Source organism: Choristoneura fumiferana, chromosome 29 (assembly GCF_025370935.1).
Source record: "Choristoneura fumiferana chromosome 29, NRCan_CFum_1, whole genome shotgun sequence".
NCBI classification, from domain to species: domain Eukaryota; kingdom Metazoa; phylum Arthropoda; class Insecta; order Lepidoptera; family Tortricidae; genus Choristoneura; species Choristoneura fumiferana.
Genome location: NC_133500.1, coordinates 8,863,544 through 8,885,540, shown reverse-complemented (window position 1 = coordinate 8,885,540; position 21,997 = coordinate 8,863,544). Strand labels below are relative to the sequence as shown.

General features: G+C 37.5%; 1 protein-coding gene across 2 annotated transcripts; it reads right to left on the bottom strand.

Annotated features, from left to right (window-relative positions):
- Positions 1 to 789: 789 nt before the first annotated feature.
- On the bottom strand, positions 790 to 21,717 carry Trx2 (Thioredoxin 2). 2 transcript variants are annotated; one of them, XM_074109929.1, is made up of 3 exons: positions 21,607 to 21,717; positions 9,775 to 9,949; positions 790 to 1,811 (listed from the first exon to the last, which is right to left on the bottom strand). In XM_074109929.1, the coding sequence occupies exons 2-3, from the start codon at positions 9,943 to 9,945 to the stop codon at positions 1,662 to 1,664; spliced, it is 321 nt and encodes a 106-aa protein (XP_073966030.1). In that variant the 5' UTR covers positions 9,946 to 9,949; positions 21,607 to 21,717; the 3' UTR covers positions 790 to 1,661. The 2 variants fall into 2 exon arrangements, with proteins under 2 accessions (XP_073966030.1, XP_073966031.1); XM_074109930.1 differs by lacking the exon at positions 21,607 to 21,717 and adding an exon at positions 16,057 to 16,164.
- Between the last annotated feature and the right edge of the window lie 280 nt (positions 21,718 to 21,997).

The following is a 21,997-nucleotide window of genomic DNA, read 5'->3' as shown; positions in this document are numbered from 1 at the left end:
GTTGGTCGCAATTCTACCTAACACTCCTCCTCGCTGACGCTCGTCGTCGCACCTAACTACATTTTGATAACAGCTAGTATATCAACTCACCTACTTGTCGTTTGGCCGATTTTATCTACGCAATTACGAAACAAAATCGACTGAACATTAAATCTACTTAACAATATGAATGCCATGTGATAACTCTGCTTATCGTGTCTCGACGAACAGTTGTTCGGTTAACTGAAACAATTAAGAAACAAACAATCTGCTAAACGTAAATCTGCTTCGCTATTCCCTACCGACTACTCGGCGAAACGAATAATAGGCGTAATGAAATTATACCAAACGTTGAAAAGAAAAATCTGAGATCTGCGAAACGAAAATCTGCGTAATGAAACTCGGCAAAACGACAGGTCACCTGGGGGCATCTATGGAGATCTATCTCCTGATACACATATGCACCTATTCGCTCATATATCTAATGCACATTAAGAAGTAATAGGTGAGCTTCAGCGCGATCTCTTCCAGGCAACCTTTTAGAATCCCATTACAACATTACAGTGGAAGCGAGTTTAAATGTGGATTTCAATTTAGTTGTACGTAACATAATGAATTCTCCATGTAAAAGACTCCACCTAAAACCCTGTCATAGACAATTTTTGGCACCAAATTGCAGCCAGAATTATTAACCTTCTTCCTTTAGTAATAAGATTGAAAATATCACTGAGTTGGTAAGAGGTGGTTAACCCTAGTATTAATATTTAGCCCTATTCGAAAAATAACCTATGTAATAAAATAAAACAAGTGTTGTATTTTATTTTTTTTAATTGTTGTAATAACAATATTTTGTAATGTATATAAATGCAGAATACAATACAGTAAACAACGGACCATCGGTAGTACAAACAAACGCGCAAAATTGTGCTAAGTATTTAAGACACTTCTCGGCATAAGTATAAAAATATAATCCGTTGAAAACAAAAGTTAAAATAAATATTATGCGCAAATTAATCACACCAAGCGAACTACGCTTCTAACAGAGACGTTGTGACCGAATGAATAAATAAAATACACTTGGGGCCTTAGGTCCTGCACTTTATACGGAAACGTCAGACTACCATCTCGGAGCGTATACGTAGCTAAAATTTTAACTACAACATTTAAGCGAGCTCGTCGCACGATTAAGAAGTACTTTTTTTGACGTTACTCTAGCGTTCTAAACCTTTGCGTCATATTAAAAGAGCGCTAACAGATCACAACTCGCGCATTGGAGATGCGAGTAACACTAGTCAAGTTCTCATCTCATGTACACAATGTACTTTGACGGTCTAGAAAAGTATTACAGGGAGGGAAAACACCAGAATAGCCTAGAATTTTTGCTTATGCATGCATCTGAGTATCCTGTGTGTTACCAGTGTTACCGGGGTAAAACGAGGTTGTTACCAGCACAATCCTAGTGTTACCAGGACTGGACAAGATTGGTACCAAGACAGACCTTGGATGTTACTGGGTCGATTCTAGAGTGTTATCAGGACTATCCTGTGGTAGGTACGCCCCCCTGTACGCCAAAATAGACTACATAACAATTTAGCGCTCTTTTAACATGACTCGGCCCAGTTAGCCCCGTGCTTGTGTTCTGACGTGTCCGCGAAGTCCGTTGTTGAGATTATGGTGGCTCCCTACTTCAGCTTGAGGATTGTGTTCTTCAGTTTGTCCACGTTGGCTCCGGAGAACTCTTCCAGCTTCTTGGAGTTCTTCACGAAGACAAAAGTGGGCATGGAGTTGACGTGGTACTCCGCGGCGATCTCTTCGTTCTCGTCAACATCGATCTGTGGAAGAAGATTGGGTTTAAGTTATATCTTAGCTTAAAGAAAATTTTGAAGCAGTCGTTGCTGCCACGATGGAGAAGATTTTAGAAAGAAAGAAAGAAGTAAAACATTTAGGCGTGACATGAGAAAAATGGTTTAAAAAAATAGCATGTCACGAAATGGTCCCAAATATGCAATCTGCCGGTCTTGCGAACAGCGCACGTCTTCCTTTGGGACCATCTGGTCATTTAGGAGGAGGTGGGAGGTACTACATACAGGGCACCGCGTGCGCCAGCTCAACTTAACACTAAATTTGAATACCTATTTTTTCGATCTAAACTAAAGGAAAACAAGACTTATCTCGTAGGAGTGAGTATGAGTATTCAATGTTTAACAAACACGACCTGTCATTTTGACCGCTTGTCGTATCTAAAAGGGCGTCAGAGGCATGACTCGCCGGGGTGCCTAGATGGTTAAGGCCGGCTCTGTTTTGTTTAAATCTGGAATTCAATTTTAAATTGAAAGCTACAAAAGTACTTCATCATCATTATCATCAGCCTACAGCAGTCCACTGATGGACATAGGCCTCTTCCATGGCGCGCCACATGTCTTCAGCCGCTCGCATCCATCCGCCACAAAAGCAAACAAAAGCACTTAAATATAAATAAATAAATCACAACGGACTTTGTATTGTCACCAACGATATATAGAAAAACCTTTCATTGAGCTCAGCGACAGTGGCGCGGCGTCTATGTCCGAGCGTCACTGTCATTTCTTAAGTTTTTTTTTATACAAAATTTTAACGAGGCTCTCAGAATGACAGTCGCTTACCAATACTCTAATTTTATAAACGCACTGATATCATATCTTTTCACAATTTTGGCTTACTGCCCAAAACTACCCAACGACAAAAACCACAAAAAAAATCTGAGTTACTGTCCGAAAAGTCTTACCACCATCAATCTAGGTAATAATAGTCTCCTGTGTCAGTGTTTTTTTTTTAATTTCTGTTGACTTCGACAGAAGGCACAGTTCGTTGATAGAAACAACCTAGAAATTAATTTTTTGGCCAAATCGAGTTTACATATGAAAAGAACAAATTGTAAAATTCACGTCTAACATTGGCGTAACACATGATATGATATAAAAAAAAATTTTTTCTTAGTTTTTGATTATCTTTTAAACAGTTGTTTTGAAAAAAAAAAAAAAAACTTCATTTATCCCGTCTTAAGAGTTAATTGAAAACGTAATACGTTGTATATCAAATTTTACCTAATTCCGTTCAGGTGTCTAAAGAGTATTAAACACGCACACACTTACGAACTTTAGCATCTAATATTTGCTTTGGTAGGATTGTTCGACCCACTGAATCCACCATACTTTACATATCATACACATATCACATCATTCGGCTACCATGGTTTTTCCCTGAATCACACATGCTGGGTTATTTTATTATAACAAACTCCTCATGCATTCCAGGAACTATTCGTAGCATTACTAACGTTAGTCATCATTCAAATCAATCGTCATTAAATCAATTAATTATACATTATCCATCACTAGTTTCTGTGAGCGACTTCATCCGCTTCTATTGGAAGCCTGCTAAAGATTATTTCTTCTATAATTATACATTAATGACCGCATAACTTAGTGGTTAAAATACCTGACTACGAAGCCTGAGGCCCCGGGTTCGATCCCCAGCCGGGGCAGATATTATGTATGAGAAATATTTATTTATTTATTTGTAATATGAATGCTTGTTTTCGAGTCATGGGTGTTTAATATGTATTTCGGCATGTATCTATCTAGGTATTTCAGCCTTTATCCGTTGTCTGCTTTGCCTAGTACCTAATACAATGTACAGTACCCAGCCATAAAGATTGCACATCGGTCTTTGGAAAGAGACTCTGCTAATTTCGGCTTCGTTGAGCGTTTTCACACACTCACACTACTTATGTGACGTTTATGTTTGTCAGTCGTTCTACAGGTGCAGTAGAGTACGGACGCATTTAAATGAAAAAATATAATAAAGAGTTGTTGAAACCCACCAAAATTTTAAATTGTACGACGGCATCTTTAGGAAAAAGAGAGAACTATCCTCTTTCTAGTAGTTGCAACAGCTCTTTATATATCCGAAGTTTACATGTCATTAATTCGACGTAAACTAATAAAGTCCATAAAGGTGCAGTATTTATTTAATATAAAACGTCACTTATTAAATACGATGATTAATGGACGGTCGACAGTGTTCGGAAATCGTCGTGAACAGCCAATTGTCTTTTTCCGAAGACCGATGTGCAATCTTTATCGCCGGGTACTGTACACAGGGTTTGCTTGCTTTGGGACTAGTTCAATTTGGTTTAAATCGCCCATGATATTTACTTATTTTATTAAAAAAACAATATAGAACAAAATAAAGCACTGCAACAAATATTTGTCCCTAAAATACTAAAAACTTATGAGAGAATAGTGCACAGATCTACTCCGCATATTATTGTTCTAAGCACAATACACATCACAATTTATTACAAGTGCTTGGTAAATTATCTTATCAAATATCTCGTCAGTATCAGAAACAGATTTTCATTGTCTTAGGGTTTATACACACGTCATATTTTTTACGCGCAGACTTAAAATGCCAAGCGCCAACGACCTTTTTTTTTGACCTTGAGCAGAGCTAGTTGACTGACGTACTAATTGGTATTGATCACTTTTTTACAATGTGGTCTAATTCCAAAACGATTTCATAACATTTTTGTAAAAAAATACTAATTGATCGTGTGTATATTTGCAAAATAACGTTTGACCTTTGTTTTGACTTTCATCGTAAATAAACGTTATATAACTAAACCCCCTAATTCTAACACTGCCAGGTGACAGAAGACACTAAGTTTTTTTAAATAATTGTGACGGGCAAAGAAAAACGTAGTTTTTAACGCCATGGCAACTATGGTTCGCTATAATTCCGGTAACTTCTAAATAGGGTAAAAAAATGAAACGCAACTAAAACCAAAATTCTTCAAACAGGTCTCTTAAATTCGCCTATTTTATGAAATAATATATAAAAATAAACATTGTAAGTTCCACGCGACGTCGCGGCGTGCGTTACTTTAGCACGACGTTGCGTCACGGCCCCCCAGCAACCCCCACTACCCATGAGTTTACAGTGAACAGTGACCGTACTCGATAGCGACGGCGTAAATTATTTGTAGAGGCGCTGTACAATTCTCTATACAAATAATTTACGCCGTCGCTATCGAGTACGGTCACTGTTAACTCATGGTAGTGGTACAGGGCTACTACGAAACTCTAAACTCGAAGTTCGTGTCGTGTGGTCCCTCTTGCTCTCGTATTAAATAGTATAAGTGTTAGAGGGACCGCACGACACGAATTTCGAGTTTCGTAGTAGCCCTGCAGGCCCGAACTTTGACGCGCTTCATGTTCGTTGATGACTGTAGTGATAGAAAAAAAAAATACGCGTCCTATATTTTACAATAATTTAACTGACGGACGAAATACTTAAACAAAAAAAAACTTACTCAGGGTTGCCAACGTTTTTTTACAAGAAATAAAGTCTGAGAAGGGAAATAATCATTATTTTAGACAAACTTTTTGGTGCTTCTCGCACGACTTATCAATTAAGTATCATTTTTAAAAGCCTCATAGACCTCGTCAGAATTAAAACTAAAATTAAAATAAATAAGGCGCTACATTTTTATTTTTACATTGGTAGATTAGTTCTAAAACACCACTATTCTGACTATGCTGCACTGATTTAGGTTAGTGTTAGTCATTTTGATGTTGAAAACAGTATTTTGTACACTTTATTTTAGTTCAACAGTAAAAAGTATAATGTAGTGAAAAACAGTATAATATCTAAAGGCAACTGAAAATCACACGTCACCTACGCGCTGTCTGCGTATAAAACACGCCGTGTGCACACCCCCTTATCAGCATGACTGGCCACTTTGGCAGTGGGAATGACGTCGTATGTTAAATACCTAAAGGCGACTGAAAATCACACGTCACCTACGCGCTGTCTGCGTATAAAACACGCCGTGTGCACACCCCCTTATCAGCATGATTGGCCACTTTGGCAGTGGGAATGATGTCGTATGTTAAATACCTAAAGGCGACTGAAAATCACACGTCACCTACGCGCTGTCTGCGTATAAAACACGCCGTGTGCACACCCCCTTATCAGCATGACTGGTCACTTTGGCAGTGAGAATGATGTCGTATGTTAAATACCTAAAGGCGACTGAAAATCACACGTCACCTACGCGCTGTCTGCGTATAAAACACGCCGTGTGCACACCCCCTTATCAGCATGACTGGCCACTTTGGCAGTGGGAATGATGTCGTATGTTAGCTAGCACCGGATGACATCACCGCCACAAATTAATGATAATAGCCGTAATAAAGCATAAGACTAACTACTGTCACTATATAAAGCCAGTAAGTAGGTAATCTACATACAACGCGAATTTGCTTTCGTGCCAGAACGTCTGCCTTTTTATCTGTCTGTCTGTCTGTAGTCAAATCTTCTAGTAGTCGAATTGACTTGAAATTTGGTTTACTACGTACAGTCGAGTTCATAAACTTGTGAGCAAAAATTCAATCAAAAGGGTCGTTCTCGCGAGTCGTTCAAATTCAGTCATTTTTTTGTTTTTCAAAATATTGTTGATTTTCGAGAATTTTATACTTTCAAATGGTTCACATACCCGCGTAGAGTAATATATGAGTAAAGGCGTCATTGTACAGGTTATGATTTAAGATTTTTTTGAAGGAAAGTAATGAAGGCTCGGATGGAAATGAAATATGACAGGATGGCAATGAGTGCGTTAGGAAGGTAATGAGATTTATTACAAAATTAATGAAATATGCCTTGATGGTAGTGAGTATTATATGGAAAGTAATGCTTTTTCCGTAATAATTTTTAATTATTTAATTGTATAGAGATATTTATACATATAAAAACTAGCTAGTTAGTGTGAAGTGATTTTTTATAAGATAAAACTTGTTTTTAATAGTACCTATTTATCAGTTCGTTATTAAAAATGAAAGCTTCTTTCACTAATTATTATAAAAAATCACACACAAAAATAGCCGGTATTGTAAGGACCTACTAACCATTACCTCTATTAGAGGTTCTTTCTTACACGACTAGGTATATAAACAGATCAAAAATGATATCTTATATCTTTTCAATCTCGAATTGTCACTTACAATTATTTCTTCTACAAATGATATTTTTTCTGTTTTGTTTAGAGCTGCAATATTTTTGTTGTATTTTTCTTGAAACAGTTTCATCAAATAAAAGCTTTTTTTAACTTAGGACTTTGTGGTAGGACCTTGCACAAGGTCCTACCACATGCCAGAAGAAAAAGTTCAAGAACCACCATCTTGCTCGCTAATTCTGCCGTGAAGCAGCAGTGCTTGCACTGTTATGTTTTGGCGTGGAGAGTAAGATAGCCGGTGAAATTACTGGCACGTGAGGTATCCCATCTTAGGTCTCTAGGTTGGCAACGCGTCTGCAATACCCATGGTGTTGCAGATGTTTATGGGCGGTGGTGATCTCTTACCATCAGGAGACCCATTTGCTCGTTTGCCATCCAGTCGAATAAATAAAATGTCTTTTATTCATTCGTTACCTTTTTTTCCACGCTACCTATCTTCTATTGTTTTTGTTACGTTCTTCTCTTGTAAGTCTAATTTTTGGGTTCGCTTTCTTAAAATATCTCTTTCTTTTTGTAATTTTCTTACTTCTTCTTTTAAGTTTTTGATTACTTTCATGGCTTTATAGCGAACTTTTCTGACTAAAGTGGATTCTTTACGTATGCCACGCATTTTTTCTTCTATCACGCACGCGGGATTTTGTGCTATAAAGGGTCCCAATCTGGCACAAGTGCTGGTGCGACCTGATTATTGTCTTCGTTGTCAGTAGCAAGTGGTGTGGTTGGTGGTGAGTTTTCCAACAAAATTAGTTGTATTTTATGCTGCTCCTTTTTTTGTTCGAATGTTTACGACTGTTGTTGACGCCATCTTCATCTTTGTTCTCTTTGTGCTCTGATAGTCATATCTTTAACCCTTTATAAGGCAGAGACGATTCAGCGACCACATGCATTGATTTCGAAATTCTACATTATTCTTTTAGTAATAAGTTACAATATTCATTGTTATTATTGAAAATACTACTAGCTTTAAAAACATCCTTTGCTAGCTAGGTAGGTCGATAGCTGCTTTTGATTCTGTGATAGTATGTTCCAATAAATGGGGCCTTATAAAGGGTTAATACTCTGCTTTTTTTTCAGGATGTACCTTCTTCTTTCCTTTTTTTTGAAGTCTATGTAGTTCGGGATCACTTTTTATCTTTATATATTCTTGTTTTATCCGTAATCTGTCTTTTGCTAAAATTTCTTCCCTAGTTAGCTTTTTTGTGTTAGCCATTATGCTGATCTAAAAGAAATACTACATTTTTATAACTATTAAACAACATATCTTTATAATTAAAATAGGTTTTCATTAAAATAGGCTTTACCAGAACTATTAAAACAAATGTTACTTGGAACAATCACTACCCTCCAAACATGCTCATTACCATCCTGCAAAAAATTGGAGGGTTAGGATGGTAATGCCATGGAGAGGAATGAGATATCGGCCGTTTTTCTCGATTAATAAATTCCAAATGTAGTTTGAACATTTTATATTTATATCATTAAATAAGTAATCACAAAGCATTTTAATGTGAAATTAAACAAAAAATAAAAATAGTACTTATTGCATAAAACGCTGGAAAGTAATGAAGACCAAACTGTGACAAAGTACTTTTTGTGCACGTAAATCCAGAATTTCTTGCATGCGAAACGCATGTCCTCCAATGACTAGATGCGGCGGCACACTGAAGCGGTGCGGGGCGGGAACAGTGCACTTACTACCGCCACACAGGGAAGAACTTGGGATTTATTTAATGTTTTGGTATCGCGGAAGGGAATGATAGTTTTCGGTGGACAAAATCATAATCTTCATTCTTTCTATTATGAAGTAGTTTTAAAATTGTGCAAATTTACAGATTTATTCCTTAATAGTTAGTTAATCAGATCGCTTAAAAAAATTGGAAGGTTTTCTTTTTAAAAGTGCTTAAATACATCGAACAATTTATCAGCACGTAATTTGGAACGGGAGGGAAATGAGATTTGACACTATGTTTTTAACCGCGTAAGTTTAATAATAGGTAAAGGCCTTCGACGCAAAAGACTCCTTAACTATCTTTTTGAGACCGTTCTTTCTGTATACAACGTTTACAAAAAAGAACATTTTTTGCACCGATTTGTCGCCTGGAATGGCGATTTGAACGACTCACGAGAACGACCCAAAAATATCTGAACACGCTTCTACGCCGTTAACAATAGAGTCGTGTTCAGATATTTTTGATCAAATTTTTGCCCACAAGTTTATGAACTTGACAGTTATGTACGTGACAATACAATAATTTGGCAGTGACATCCTGGTAGTCCGGCCAGGATCGTCTCCGCAGGACGGAACTCTTTAACGGTTAATGGCATCGACTTGAAATTTGGTACTTATGCAAATGTAGTTTGGGTGACAATACAAGTAAAGTTGACAAAAAAAAAGCTTCTATAAAAAATGTTTTTTTTTTACCAAAAACTTTATTTAGGTACCTATATATAAAGTTTGTCTGAAGAGTTCGCAATACAGTATTCGATAACTCATGAATTTGTCATATCCTGTATATTATGATATGAAAATAAAGATATAAAGCCAATGTTTCATTATCGTAGCACAGCGTAGGACGTCCACCGACGAGATGAACGGACGACCAGGTTAAAGCCGCGGGTTCACGGTGGATGCAGGCCGCTTCCAACCGAAGCAACTATCGGTCTTTGGGGGAGGCCTATATCCAATAATGGACGTCCTGTCCTACGGCTGACCTGATATAATGATGTTAAGTAAAACTGACCTTAAGTACAACGAGCACATCAGCCATCTCATTGGCCATCTCTTCGAGCTTCGGCCCGATCATCTTGCAGGGCCCGCACCACGTGGCCATGAAGTCGATCACCACCAGCTTGTCCCCGGCTTCGGAGAGCCTGGTCTTCAGGTCGTCGGCGTCTTTGATGTGGATGGCCATCTTACTGCAACAATACGCGCGGGGGTTAGAAATGGTGTCGTGTGGTCGGTTGTGCAAGTTCTCGGCCATTTTGATTGTCTTAGAGCAGTGCTTCGCGTGTCCTGGAACGCCATATCCGTACGTGCCGCTACGGGTACACTCTTGGAGAACGCGTGCCTCATGAACCGACTCGCGGGCGAGCCGCCGGCAGTCAAGTCTTTGGCCGCGCGTCAAAGAGGACACGCTCGTTCTGGTAGGCGATATTTGGACGGCAAAATGGATAAAGCTCTGGAGCTTGTAAGCTCGTAGCGCTATGGACCGACTCAGCTCGCGTTTAGGTTCTTCGCGGTCCGTACAGGAGCTGTACCCGTACGTATCCAATGTACGCGTAAACACGCGTAACCGACAATGCGTACCAATATATGAACGCGCTGTCCGTACGCAGCTTGTGACCCGCAGCCGATATTTTTGCGGCCCGCAACATAAGCAACGCCTTTAGTAGGTTATAGAACAGAATAAATTTATTTGGTGTAAAAAATGGCTAACAGATTTTGCATACGAAGATAACTGAACAGCTCGCGGGAAGATGGCTAGGTATTATTAGGTAATACACGTGTATTATTAAGCAGAGCAAATGCAATCAATCATACACATCAGCTTCCTTCGATCATTACCTATCTATTAATTAGTATTTAATAGCCAATTCATAAGTGTGCCGGGCCACAGGAACAGCCGCATTCACATTTATCTGTCGTGTTGTGTGTCATGCTCTCTGTCTCTCTCTCTTTATAGCTTTGATACGACACAACACAACACACTGCGTCAGATATCTAAATGTGAACGCAACCATATAAAATGCAATAATGTGCGTTGCAACTAATCATTATCTTCTAATCATTACTCTAAGTAGTAAAGTAACATGACTAAGCAATTATTAATTTATTTGACATTGAAATTAATGCATGTATTAGTTCTGTGTCTGCTATTGTATGCTCCAATGCCTCCAATGGGGCAGATTATGTGCGACTTACTATCAAACTTAAATAACAACTTCACCAACGTGTATACCATAATCATTCAATAATTATTATTAATGTATGAAACCGTTTTAGCGTGATGTGTATCAAATTTATGGTTTACTAATGTTTCGGCGAATAACGTTTGGCAACCTGTTTCATTTCGCAACTTTTCATTTCCCAACTGTTTAATATTTCTGAAACTGTAAATATTTCAGGATTTTTATAAAACTAACCTAACCTAACCTAAAGGGTTCTTACACGATGGCCCTGAAATAAATCCTGAAATATTTACAGTTTTAGAGTTTGCGAAATGAAACAGGTTGCCAAACGTTACGTTGCGAAAAGGCAGTACTCGCAAATTTATACATGCACAATACACACTCACAAAAATTCACATTACATTTTATAATAATAATGTACTAGTTTACCCGCGGCTTCGCACGCGTAACTATTCGATCTGGTAGTTACAATTGAAACTCCGGGATTTTACAATATTCCCTTGAGAATTCCCAAATTTTATATCGTGGTCTTCATTGAGGTTGTGTTAAGAACAACTGTCCAAAATTTCGAGACTAAACCCAGCGGTAGAAATTTCAAGATTTTATCCCTATTCCGTGGGAATATCGGGATAGAAAGTAGCCTATCCACTCCAGACGTCCAGCTATCTACGTACCAAATTTCATCCAAATCCGTCCAACCGTTTTAGCGTGAAGGAATAACAAACATACACACACACAGAAACTTTCGCATTTATAATATTAGTAGGAAGTAAGATTTTTGCAAACCAACAGATACGATCTCTATGTATATACTTGTGTTTTCTGTACTGCTTACTGTGTTGGTGTACAATAAAGAGTTATTGTATTGTATTGTACGACTACAAGTAGTAAATTTTATAAATCTATATACTTAATATCTACGTAACAATAGAGACTTCACGCTAGCTTCGGCGAGGCCAGTTTCAGGGTCATCCTCAGAACCTACAGCATTCCATATTTATATAGACTGTTGGGGCTGCTTATTACGCAACGAGATTTAGGGAGGGGGAGGGTCACCCCACTTTTTCTTAAATAGGGGGGAGGCCTACATTGATCGTGTGCCGTTGTACGACCGAGTAATTGTTATCAGGGTTTTCTTCATTAGATCGTACGTTTACCCCATCTTTTCTTTTAATAGTGGCATATTTCTGGTCAATGTTCATAAGTGTTTTTATATTGTACCGTGTTTTGCCCAAATAAACACGAAACATGATACGTCATCACGTCGCCCTACACTATGAATTATGATTTGGAACACTGATAGTATATAACAGTAATATAACCTGAATTAACAAATTTGACACTATGTCCCACACAATTACATAGATCTGGCGGGATAGCTAAGGAATACTTGGCAGACGAAATCGCAGGCAACAGCCAGTCTAACCCAATTTCAAAGTTAAAACTTTTATTCATAGATACGTTGTTAATATATCGCTTCGTACAGTGGTGTAGCGTCAGATGTTGCCGTGGTAAAGTCAAAGCAAAGATCGCTTACATTTTTCATAAATACCGAATGTCCTTTTGTCTTATTTTGTAAATATTGGGCAAGCCGATGGGAATATGGTTCTATGGACCCTTCGCCAATTGCCACTGCTTCTTACCTACCTAATAACCGGCAAACCTTTTCATTGTCATACAAATTATAAGATTTGAACAGACTAACAAAAACAACGTTGAGTACCAACATGACTCATATTAGCCTAAGATATAAACATATAGCAGTTAATCCAAACTAACTTGAGCTTGACCTTGATCAAATCATCGAACAAGAAATATAGGATTGATTTGCAAAAAAAACTTTTTTTTTCCATACTGTTAATGGGCAGACACTGTAATCTTATAATGGGAAGAAATATAATTCACTTCCATCGTCTGGTTTTCCGGATGAGTACAATTTAGGACTATTCTAGTCCGGAGTGAATAGTTACAAGTTAGCAGGTGTGGTCTGTACTGTAGTGTAATTAGGAAGGTGCCGAAATAAATTTCTCTGCAGTCGCCCTGAATCGATTAATTTTCAATTAAAAATATATATGCCTAAGTAAGTAATCAATTGAGTTCCAACTGGGAGTTGTGGAGGTCAAAGGCCGGCTCAGCAGTGGCACGCTATACAGAATGGAAACGATATATGTAGTCATTCACGATGACGCGTGCCGTGGTTCTTATTACAATGTCAATAATGGCTAATTTTGACAAAACCACGCGTCTTCGTGGATGGCACTAGGTATAAGTGATCTCACTCGATTATTTCTGAACTAAAGCTACAAGATATCGAAACTGGTTAATGATCTTGAAAGTGCTTCACGAGCTCTATCAAACGGTATCAATAACATTGAGTAACAGTAGTAGGAATTCATTAATTTTGCAGGTGGTAGGACCTTGTGCAAGGTCCGCCCGGATTGCTACCACCATCTTGCTCGCTAATCCTGCCGTGAAGCAGCAGTGCTTGCATTGTTGTGTTTCGGCGTGGAGAGTAAGACAGCCGGTGAAATTACTGGCACGTGAGGTATCCCATCTTAGGCCTCTAGGTTGGCAACGCGTCTGCAATACCCCTGGTGTTGCAGATGTTTATGGGCGGTGGTGATCTCTTACCATCAGGAGACCCACTTGCTCGTTTGCCATCCAGTCGTATAAAAAAAAAAAAAAACCTGTAACTATTATTGATACCGTTTGATAGAGCTCGTAAAGCACTTTCAGAATCAATAACCAGTTTCGATATCTTGTAGGTATAGTTCAGAAATAATCGAGTGAGATCACTCATTGTTTCCATCCTGTATAAGCTACTTAAAAAAATGTGTTTATCACCATCGCTCTAATTCGCATTGGGCCCGCGTGTGAACCACGGCCCAAGCCCTCTCATTCCGAGAGGACGCCTGTGCCCAGCAGTGGGACTTATACCTATAGGTAGAGATCATGTGTTCATCACAGTCCTCTATTACTGTACAAAATCTAAGCGGAAATCTTGTTTTGACAGCTCATAAAAGTATGAAAGCCAATTGAAATGCCAATGTATGTAAGTATGTGTAATTTATCCATCCAATGAATGTGTATGTCGCAGAGTGATCTTTAAAACGTCACATCGATTCAACATCCACCAAAATAAAATTAAGGAAATTTTATAACTTTCGAGGAATAAACGCGATTGGTTTCCCCAAATTGTTTTCGATTTGGGAAAATCCCAACGAAACGTTCGTTCTAACCACAGGAAGTTTATTATAAAATCAACAAATTATGATATTTGATTTACTAAAACTACGTTTTGAATGTTAAGGAAAAAATCACTTGTGGAGTAGGTACGTTGATATTAGCATTTAATAGCAGAAGCGATAGTGTTGGCATCGATCAATACAGGAACTACAAAAAACCGGCCAAGAGCGTGTCGGACACGCCCAAAATAGGGTTCCGTAGCCATTACAAAAAAAAAGTAATATTTTTCTAAGGATTTCGTATTTTATACGGAATCTTCCAAGTTTAGGTTTTTTTTATACCTTAGACTGATAGGCTGCTATTTACTCTTAAACTACTAATAATTCGCAAGCAAACTTGGCCGTTATAGTTTTCCTTAAAAGTTTGATATATACTTACTACCATTCTGAATTTTTTCAAAATTTTCCACCCATTTCTTTAAAGTTGAATATTTTGCAAACAAATCACTGAATCGAAAAATCGTTTATTTACATGCATATCGTAACTTCCCTATTATATGTTCAGAAACGACTATCAAATGGACTTTATTAAGAAACCTAGTATCTGCGGGTGCATCTTTATGTTCACATTAAAGTACAGTGCATCTTAATGTTTACATTAAAGTATCGGTAATACTTTTTTTAACAATGCATATCTGTACATATTGTAGAAAACTTATGACATGCATGTAGATAATAATAATTATTATAAATAAAACTTTAGTTTTTTATTATCTGTTTTATTTAAGCTTTGGTAGGTACTTCAAACTAGTTATCAGTAACACTAACTTAAAAATACAGGCCATATCTGAACATATTATAGAAAACTTATGATATGCATGTAGATAAAGTTATGTATGCGGCTATACATAATTAGGCATTAAAACACTCGTGTGATCTTATTATGAAACTCGCCTTCGGCTCGTTTCATAAAACCACACTCGTACTTTAATGCCTCTCATTATGCACCAGCCACATAAATAACTATTTAGCAACCCCCTAATGATTTTAAAAGACCTATCCAACGCTACCCCACACTACAAGGTTGAATGAGAAAAAAAAAATCACCCCCACTTTACGTCTATGGGAGGTACACTACAAAAAATATTTTTGAATTTTTTATTGTACCTACCATTTTGTCGGCATAGTTTACATACATATTCGTGCAGAATTACAGCTTTCTAGCATTGATAGCCCCTGAGCAAAGCCGCGGACGAACGGACAGACAGACAGACAGACATGGCAAAACTATAAGGGTTCCGTTTTTGCCATTTTGGCTCCGGAACCCTAAAAATGCTCTCCTTGTCCACCCAAAAGTTTGACTGATAGAGATCCCCTTTAAAGTGGTAAGTTCGCCTTTGTACAGTCAACCACACAAACACCATATGGAAAAAGTTAATGGAAATTATAACTACCTGCTAACGCAGATTTAACGGTGTGCAACTTTTTGGTCTTCACCCGTATATGAACGCATGTCAAAATGTTTCTTAATGTTGACATAAACACATGGAAATACACGATACCATTTATATTGCTCTTAGGTAGGTACTATCTATGATTATGATTAGTTCTGTGGTCAATGGAATGTGAACGAATCGGTGTTACTATGCCATTCGCTCTGGCTAATTAAATAAATTCATTGATTAAAAACCAAATCAGTTTGTGAAAACATGTGATAATGATCAGACAACAGTTTAAAACTATACGCAAAAAGTAGATAAAAAAGCACAAAACATTTTTCTAGAAGCTCCACGACACAAAAACAATCGAACCTTATTTTGTACGAGTTAAAAAGCAAATCACTGTAAATGGTAATAAAAAATCAATGTTATCGCTGTCGCACGACAACAATGAACATTTCCAACCCAAGGGCATAAAGTTAACACGTACCTGATAAACTAGAAATATATCACAGATCACTAAATTATGGTTAAAGTTGGTGGTTTGTTAGCACATGTGACGCGTTCGGCGCGCAGTAGACGACTGGATTGGCAAGTCGATTGGCATCGGTATAAGGGGAGTAAAGTGATGAGGTGACGTCAGTACTATGAATCAGAAACGCGATCCAGGGAATGACATTATAGAAATAGTTCCAACGACATAGGCCCGATACAGATCATCGATTATTACTAAAACTTTTGCTTGCTCATGGTAGCCGCCTTGGCAGTGTTTCTATACTATGGCATGTAGTGTTGAGGCCCGATACAGATCATCGATTATTACTAAAACTTTTGCTTGCTCATGGTAGCCGCCTTGGCAGTGTTTCTATACTATGGCATGTAGTGTTCAAAGACTCGAGTGCTGGAGTCCTAATTTTGTGGACTCGTCTCACTTTAGATGACTCGGTGAACTCGAAGCCTCCGAGTCCCGAGTCGTGTCGAGCGTGAGTAAACTATTGAGTGCGAGTCCGCGACTCGAGTTTTATTTATAGCTAGTATTTGAAAAAATGTACATGGAGAATGAAAAAAGTATGAATTATAGGTTAAGTCGAGAGTATATGAACTTTGGTACTTGGGCCTTTGGTTTGGTTGCTTTACATTTGGTATGTTTTTAGAATCCCTAGAGGGGGTGGTGCGCATCGGCGACGCCCTTGAAGAGAGTATGATTTTGGGTTTTACTTTCGTGTCGTTTCCTATACCTACAACCCTAATTTCGTTTCATCCTATTAGTTGTGGCCCATTCCCAGCACTATAGGCCAATGACTCGCACTGCCTTGCGCAATTGCATTCCCCGCATACCGCATACCTACCTACCACATAGTAGGAAAGTGTGGGTTTCCAAATAACCTAAACTGTGTAGGTAACTGGATAAATTCAAAGGAAAAAGAGCATGTAAGGCGTAAGGACAAACTAAACTACTACCCGCCCACCATAAGGCTGCGATTCCACCAAAGATGTGCGAGGATGCGTTGCAAATAATGTGTCTCATGAAAATTGTTTCATTTACCTATCTTCGCTCCGCGCAGCTCTAATGGAAACAGCACAGCGAGCGGAGCGAGGATAGGTTAATTAAACGCAGCGTTTCTATTGGTTCATGATGAACACATTCCTCACACATCTCTGGTGGAAACGCAGCCTAATGCATATATGAATCACTTAATGGCAATATTAATGAGCTACTTAGTTTCTAAAACCATCTAACGAGTCGTAAAATAGACCCTAAATTTGAGAATGGCATTGGCAGCCAGCTTGTATATCAGCAACATATTAGGTATACCAAATTTCAACTCAATTTGACTACTAAAGGTGGGTCAAAATCAAATTGCAGATGTAATGAATAATGTTTCGTCATAGTATTTTTTCGGAGAAGTTCGTATTTATGCTGCTCGCTTAACTAGCTTACTGAAGTTTACTAAACCTAATTGAGATAGCAAGAATAATACGAACTCCGAAAAAAAATGATGGAAAAACAATATTAAACATATCTGTACAAGATTTGACTTAGAGTAACCCATGCATTTGGTCGTTTTTTTAGGGTTCCGTAATCCGTACCCAAAGGGTCAAAACGGGACCCTATCACTAAGACTCCGCTGTCCGTCTGTCACCAGGCTGTATCTCACGAACCGTGATAGCCAGACAGTTGAAATTTTCACAGATTATGTATACAACAAATACTAAAAACAGAATAAAATATGTATTTAAGGGCTTCCATACAACAAACATGATTTTTTTACCGTTTTTAGCTCGATATTAATAACGGCAACAGGTAGACGTTTGAAATACTCATATAATATTTAGTCGTATATTCAGTTAAAATAATTATTTAAGGGGGGCTCCCATACAACAAACGCGTTTTTTTTTGCTAATGTAATGTGTAATTTTGTATAGATAATGGTTCGGAACCCTTCGTGCGCGAGTCCGACTCGTCCTTGGCCGGTTTTTTTTAAATGTGACATAAAAATAACAACAATATAACACCTACTGTGCAGATGCTACTCGAATTTCTTTATCTCGCCTTCCTTGCCAAGTAAAAGAACGAGCATTGTTGATCAATTTAAAGGCGGACTTGGCAGAAATTCTACACAAACCAACACTCATGTGAAAAAACTGCTAACTTGGAAAAAAACGTAAGCAAAAAACAAGGTTATGACAAAAATCAATGTCAGGGTCAATGTCAATCTCAATTGTTTCGTCTGTGGTTTACTTTTTTTTTTAGGATTATTACCAGAGAATGGACTAAGACAAAATATAAAAGAGGATTATGGCCGGAAAATAATGCAAGTAAAGGTTGTAAAGAAACCTAACTATTGTTCTAAAATAGTGGGAATACAATACAATGACTCTATTGTACACCACAAATAGTAAGTGATATAGAAAACAAGTACACAGAGAGAAAATTACAAGGTACGCAATGCGGCTATCGCTTCAGAGCGATCTCTTCCTGGCAACCTTTTTTAACAGACAGAAGTAGGGCATGCACCCGGTTCTACCCGGTTCCTTTAAGGTATTCGTAGAACCGGTTCCAAACGCAATAAACCCGGTTCCCCCGGTTTTAACAAATAAGTAAAAGTGGTTTAATTTCACAGAATTTCTTTCTCTAAAACTTTCATAGAATATATTTACTACAGCATCCTGTCAACGGCGCACCCCTTGGATTGTTCACGGACGCATCCAGCGTCCATATTGGGTCTTGTTTTCAGCAACTAGTAAATCACGTCTACCACTACTTTTAGCATTATATTGTTTGTGATAGATTAGAATACATGGACCATGGTCTATTCTTCTCCGTAGGGGGGTGGTGTGGCGTTTTGAACAGGAGCTTAAATGCCCAAAACAAAAAGGTGTGGCAATGCTGAATCTGCGGTGGTCGAGACTTTTGTTTGCTGTTAACACAGACTTTAAAATTGAATAAAAACCATTGTAATATTATTCTGGATTTTCGTATTGCTTATCTTATCACGACGACTACGCTGCTTGCTCTATCAACTCCCAAAAGTGCTTTATCCTCTTAAATTCTGTATAATATATTTTAATCACTAAAAGTTCCAATTTTATCACCCAGAACCGGCGGAACCAGTTCCCCGGTTCTATCTGCATCCCAGAACCGGGTATCAAAAATCTGGAACCGGGACCGGTTCTGCATGCCCTAGACAGAAGTAAGGTCTAGACTAGATAACAGCAAGTGGGGCAACTTCCGCAACTTTCAAAAATTTTCTTTGAATGTTTGTAAACATTTTTTTTCTTTAAACACAACAAATAACCTACCCATAAAAATTTCATTTTTAATGTAAGGTAAACCTCTAAAAGGAGCTATAAATATAATGAAAAATATTAATATTCAAGTCAATAAAATGTCTTGTCTGACTCTAGTTGCTCCCCAAGATTTTGATGTCTGGTCATAATCATAAGTACTTTGGCTTGGAGCCAAAAGTGTTACTTATTTGAAATTAACAATCCCAACACTAAAGAAGCCTATATACAATCATTTTCATGAATAATAGGGAAACCCAATGAATTTAATTTTGTGTGACAAATTTTCTTGTGAAAATGTTTAGTCATTCACAGGAATGATTTATCGCCGTTGTAAATTATTGATTTGTTAAAAGAAAATGTCTATGTTTTTTGTTAACATATCAAAAAGTTTTTTTAATAGTTCATCTAATAAATCTGGCTTTCACTTTACTACTATATCCCGTAAGTAGCATTGATTGGCTCATATAGTGCTAGAACCGGACAAGAAATTCTTGTACCTACATTTATTTATTTTTGCGGATGTCTGAATTGGCTAACAATTTCATCAATCAATTCAATCATGTTACTTTGATAGGTCCATATCAATGAACTACAAGTTTTTAATGTTGGTTACACTGGTAAAAAATGTCAACAAGAGACAGGACAGTTGCAGCCAAAAATATTTATACAGCTATAACACAAGTAAACATACAGTGTAGTGCATTTAGTATGACTTCGCCTTTAACAACCAATCGGTTTTAGCGACGTAAGTATAGGCATATGTTTGGTTTTGATAGGAGCCACCATGAAAGTAATAAATAAATAAATAAATAAATATCATGGGACACTTGACACCAATGAGGGCTATCGCGAATGAATTCGCCGCTAGAGGCGCTAGTGTAGCGTGAGGTCTCCGAAATGTCAAATCTCATAGTTTTTGGGTGAGCTACGCGGGTTTATTTATAATAAGATTTTTTTTTGTGTTTTTTTTCATAACCTGAAATTAATTATGGCAATTATGCGTTACGCCTGTGCTGTGAATTATGCGTTGCGTTATGTCTGTGTTTTGAGACAGTTTTGTCTTTCGGAAACTTTTGTCCTCCCTTTTTTTCCGAACAAAACGGAACTTAGCAACACTGTGGTTGCTGGATATTTTTATGGTACGGTTTTAAGGTGTTTTAAATATGATTTTAATCTAAACTTTGTTTTAACGCCCGTAATAACAGACTCTGAAAGCCACACTTAAAAACCTCACGCAACAGTGCGCCATCTAGTGAGACAAAAAACGATAGCCCTCATTGACCTAGTCCCAAACTAAGCAAAGCTTGTACTATGGACACTAGGCAACGGATAAACATACTTATATAGATAAATACATACTTAAATACATATTAAACATCCAAGACCCGAGAACAAACATTCATATTATTCATACAAATATCTACCCCGGCCGGGATTCGAAGTACATCTGTTTGTTTAGTATGGCGTCCAGTTAGTAAGATGTAATATCACCCTTGGCCGGATTCAACTGTATCCATCAACATTTTAGCACAAAGATTTTCGTATTACTTGGCAAAGGCAGAATTACTTGCAGTATTTAACCAAGTCTTCAAGATTGAATCTAAAGTACTTTTGAATGACGCGTACTGTTATCTTCTGATAAGAAAACAACCAACTGGCATTAAAATTTAAGTTAATTTTAAAGCTTTAACATTACTCCCACTAGTAACAGTACATTCACAAGTGAAAACCACCAACAATGGCTCATTAGAGAATCATAATAGCCTAAGAGAACATTTAACATCTGCATTCATTAATAATCTTTCCATTTGATTATCAAAAACAAAATGGTATTTTTTATTACCTATGGCTTGCTTAAAGCAATGTATTACAAGGTTATAAGATGTTAATAAGCGACGATATACGTCGCTTCGATCGTAGAGCCCAACAGTACAATAAAAGAATGTTTTACACACCACTAAAAGAACATTAAGATAATCAATCACTCGCGTTAAACTTAGAGTACGAATGAAGACTAAAGTTTATAAAGAATCAAATGGAAATAAGTAAGTAATTGAATGAGCTATTAGACGCTAAAAATAACTGAGGAGCGTGGAAAACAGGAAAAAAATCAAGGCGCTTCAATTGGTCACCGCCGTCATCGGCTTACTTCTATAATAAGGAGATAACGCATGAAACAAACATAACATGGGTATTTGATATAAGAGGAACAAGTTTAGCAACTAAATATAGTCAAAATATTACTTACGGGTAAGTTGTGCAGGTAGAGAGTAATTAAATTCACGCCAAAGCACGCGGTGACACAATCGGCAGTCGCTCGCACTCGGGACAGGATAGGAGGAAGTGTCAAACGGAAAAAAAATTGAACGGGCGGAAGAACAACGCAATTAAACTATTAACACCTAAACTCGTCCTTTGATTGGTTAAATGTTCTGAACAATGATTAACAGCCAATGGAAAATGATATTTATTTTTTAATGATACTACATGAAAAACCAATGATAATCGAGATTAAGGCGTTTTTTAAGCTTCTAGGCGTTAGTGAACATTGCTAGCTAGCTAGTACATTTTTAAATAGTAATAAAGTAAAACAATAACGAAATACAATTAATAATAAATATTTTTCTGTTTAATTACTA